The sequence below is a fragment of the Microtus ochrogaster genome, chromosome 5 (assembly GCF_000317375.1).
Source record: "Microtus ochrogaster isolate Prairie Vole_2 chromosome 5, MicOch1.0, whole genome shotgun sequence".
In the NCBI taxonomy this organism is placed as follows: domain Eukaryota; kingdom Metazoa; phylum Chordata; class Mammalia; order Rodentia; family Cricetidae; genus Microtus; species Microtus ochrogaster.
This window is the reverse complement of record NC_022012.1, coordinates 9,912,933-9,914,959: the sequence shown is the minus strand read 5'-3', so window position 1 is coordinate 9,914,959 and position 2,027 is coordinate 9,912,933. Positions and strand designations below refer to the sequence as shown.

The 2,027-nt window shown below is 40.2% G+C and overlaps 1 protein-coding gene across 1 annotated transcript in view; it reads left to right on the top strand.

Annotated features, from left to right (window-relative positions):
* C5H11orf54 (chromosome 5 C11orf54 homolog) overlaps positions 1-1,790 on the top strand; it is a 25,858-nt gene extending 24,068 nt beyond the window's left edge. Inside the window, exon 9 of the mRNA XM_005346820.3 lies at positions 890-1,790. Coding sequence (XP_005346877.1) covers positions 890-1,063 — 174 coding nt within the window. The 3' untranslated portion in view covers positions 1,064-1,790. The remainder of the gene's footprint in view (positions 1-889) is intronic.
* Positions 1,791-2,027: the final 237 nt, after the last annotated feature.

Genomic DNA, 2,027 nt, shown 5'->3' with positions numbered 1-2,027 from the left:
ACAACCATCTGTAATGAGGTCTGGTGCCCTCTTCTGGCCTGCAGACATACACACAGACAGAATATTGTATACATAATAAATAAAAAAAATTAAAAAAAAAAGCTACGAGAAACCCTGACTCGAAAAAAGAAAAAGAAAAAAACTAAACTTTATTACTTTTATGTGTATGGATGTTTTGCCTACAAGTATGTCTGTGTATTACATGTGTGCTTGATATCCCTGGAAGCCATAAGAGATTCAGATTCCCTGGAACTGGAGTTGCCGTGTGTGTGCTGAGAACTGCACCTGGTCCTCTGGAAGAGCAGCCAGTGTTCTTACTGTTGAGTCATCTTCCCAGTCCCCTGATTGTTAATTTTTAAATAAGCATTTTGCAGAACAGTGTAGAAAGCTACAGTCTGAATAAAAACATTAAAGTCTTCCCAGAACATACAGGAAGTTGCTTATATCTGCTGCCTTGAGGAAAGAAAAGGCAGAAAAAGAGAGAAGTTACATTTCAGTGACTGTTACTGGCTGTACCCTCTTGCATCCTTGCCTCCTTGGGTTTTCTTGTCATGCGATTCCATTGCTTACTTAAACACTAGTCAGCTGGAGATGTAGCTCAGTGATAGAGTCCTCACCCGGCACGCATGAGGCTCTGGATTCAAGCACCAGCACTACAAAAAATGTAATTGCAGTCTTAGTGATAGATCCTATGATCTGTCCTTCAGGAGACAGCAGGTAGGAGCATTGGGAGTTCAAAGCTAGTCTCAGCTGTGTAGTAAGTTCCTGACTCAAGGAAACAAAAATAATTTTAAGAAACTTGTAAAAAGTAACAAAAGGCTTCTCCTCCTTAAAGACATTGTAATCAAAATAATTTGACTCCATACTAACAGACTGTCTGTTGTCCTAGGGGCTTGATTTGCGACTGGAGCACACCCACTTCTTCAGCCATCATGGAGAAGGCGGACATTACCACTATGACACTACCCCGGACACGGTGGAGTATCTTGGCTACTTCTCACCTGCCCAGCTCCTCTACCGCATTGACCAGCCCAAAGAGACCCACACGTTTGGGAGAGACTAAAGCAACTGATGCTTATTTAGATGGAGAAATGATTATCTAAATTTAAATCACTAACTCCTAACTCAGGAACTGATACTAATCCAATAAATCCAGTAGAGGGTCTGGAGGAGAGTTTTTCCCTAGCAAGCAAAGCTCCAGCTTAATCCCTAGCACAGAAGAAAAACCATAAGTGATTTCACTATGTCAACACTATTTCTATGGCATCTGAACTGCAAGGATATGGATACATGATACTTATGCTGCTTTGAATCTCCATGTGAAGGAGATTATTGGGAACAAAGGTACATAATTAGGCATACCTCTTGCCTTTTCCTTAAACTGGAACCTTATGCCAGGCCCCCAACATGGACTTAACAGGATGGTTTGGGGGGATATAGGAATCCAGAGATCTGTTTGTTCCTCTTCACAGTGTGATTACATTCAAGAAATCTTTTTATGCTTTTCAAAACAATGACATTATTATTTTGTGATAGTCGTTAATGTGTGCTGATGGAGCCTAGAAAGCTCCTTGCTGTTCTGTATTATAGAACCTGTCATCATTAGCCAGAAATCCACTCTCCAGCCTTGAAAATTTCGACACCCAGTGTGGGTGGAGGAACTCTTTAGAATCAAGCCATAAATGTTCTGATTGTTTACTTTGTAATGCACATGCCTTGTGAGTATAAATCTCCAAATTATTTAATAGACATGATTTTAAGGCAAAACTAAATAAAATCATTTAATATATTGTTTCTTCTTACTATCTTACCTCTACAAAAACAATACTACAGTTCTTTTTAAAATGCGTATGTGTATGCTACATGTGTGCATGTCCTTGTGTATGGGTGCATGGGAATGCATGTGCGTGTGGAGGTCAGAGGTTATGCCCAGTGTCTTTGATTGCTCTCTGCCTTAATTATTGAGGCTGGCTGAACCCAAAGGTTGTTGACTGAGCTAGACAAATTAGTCAGAGCAATCCTGTCTT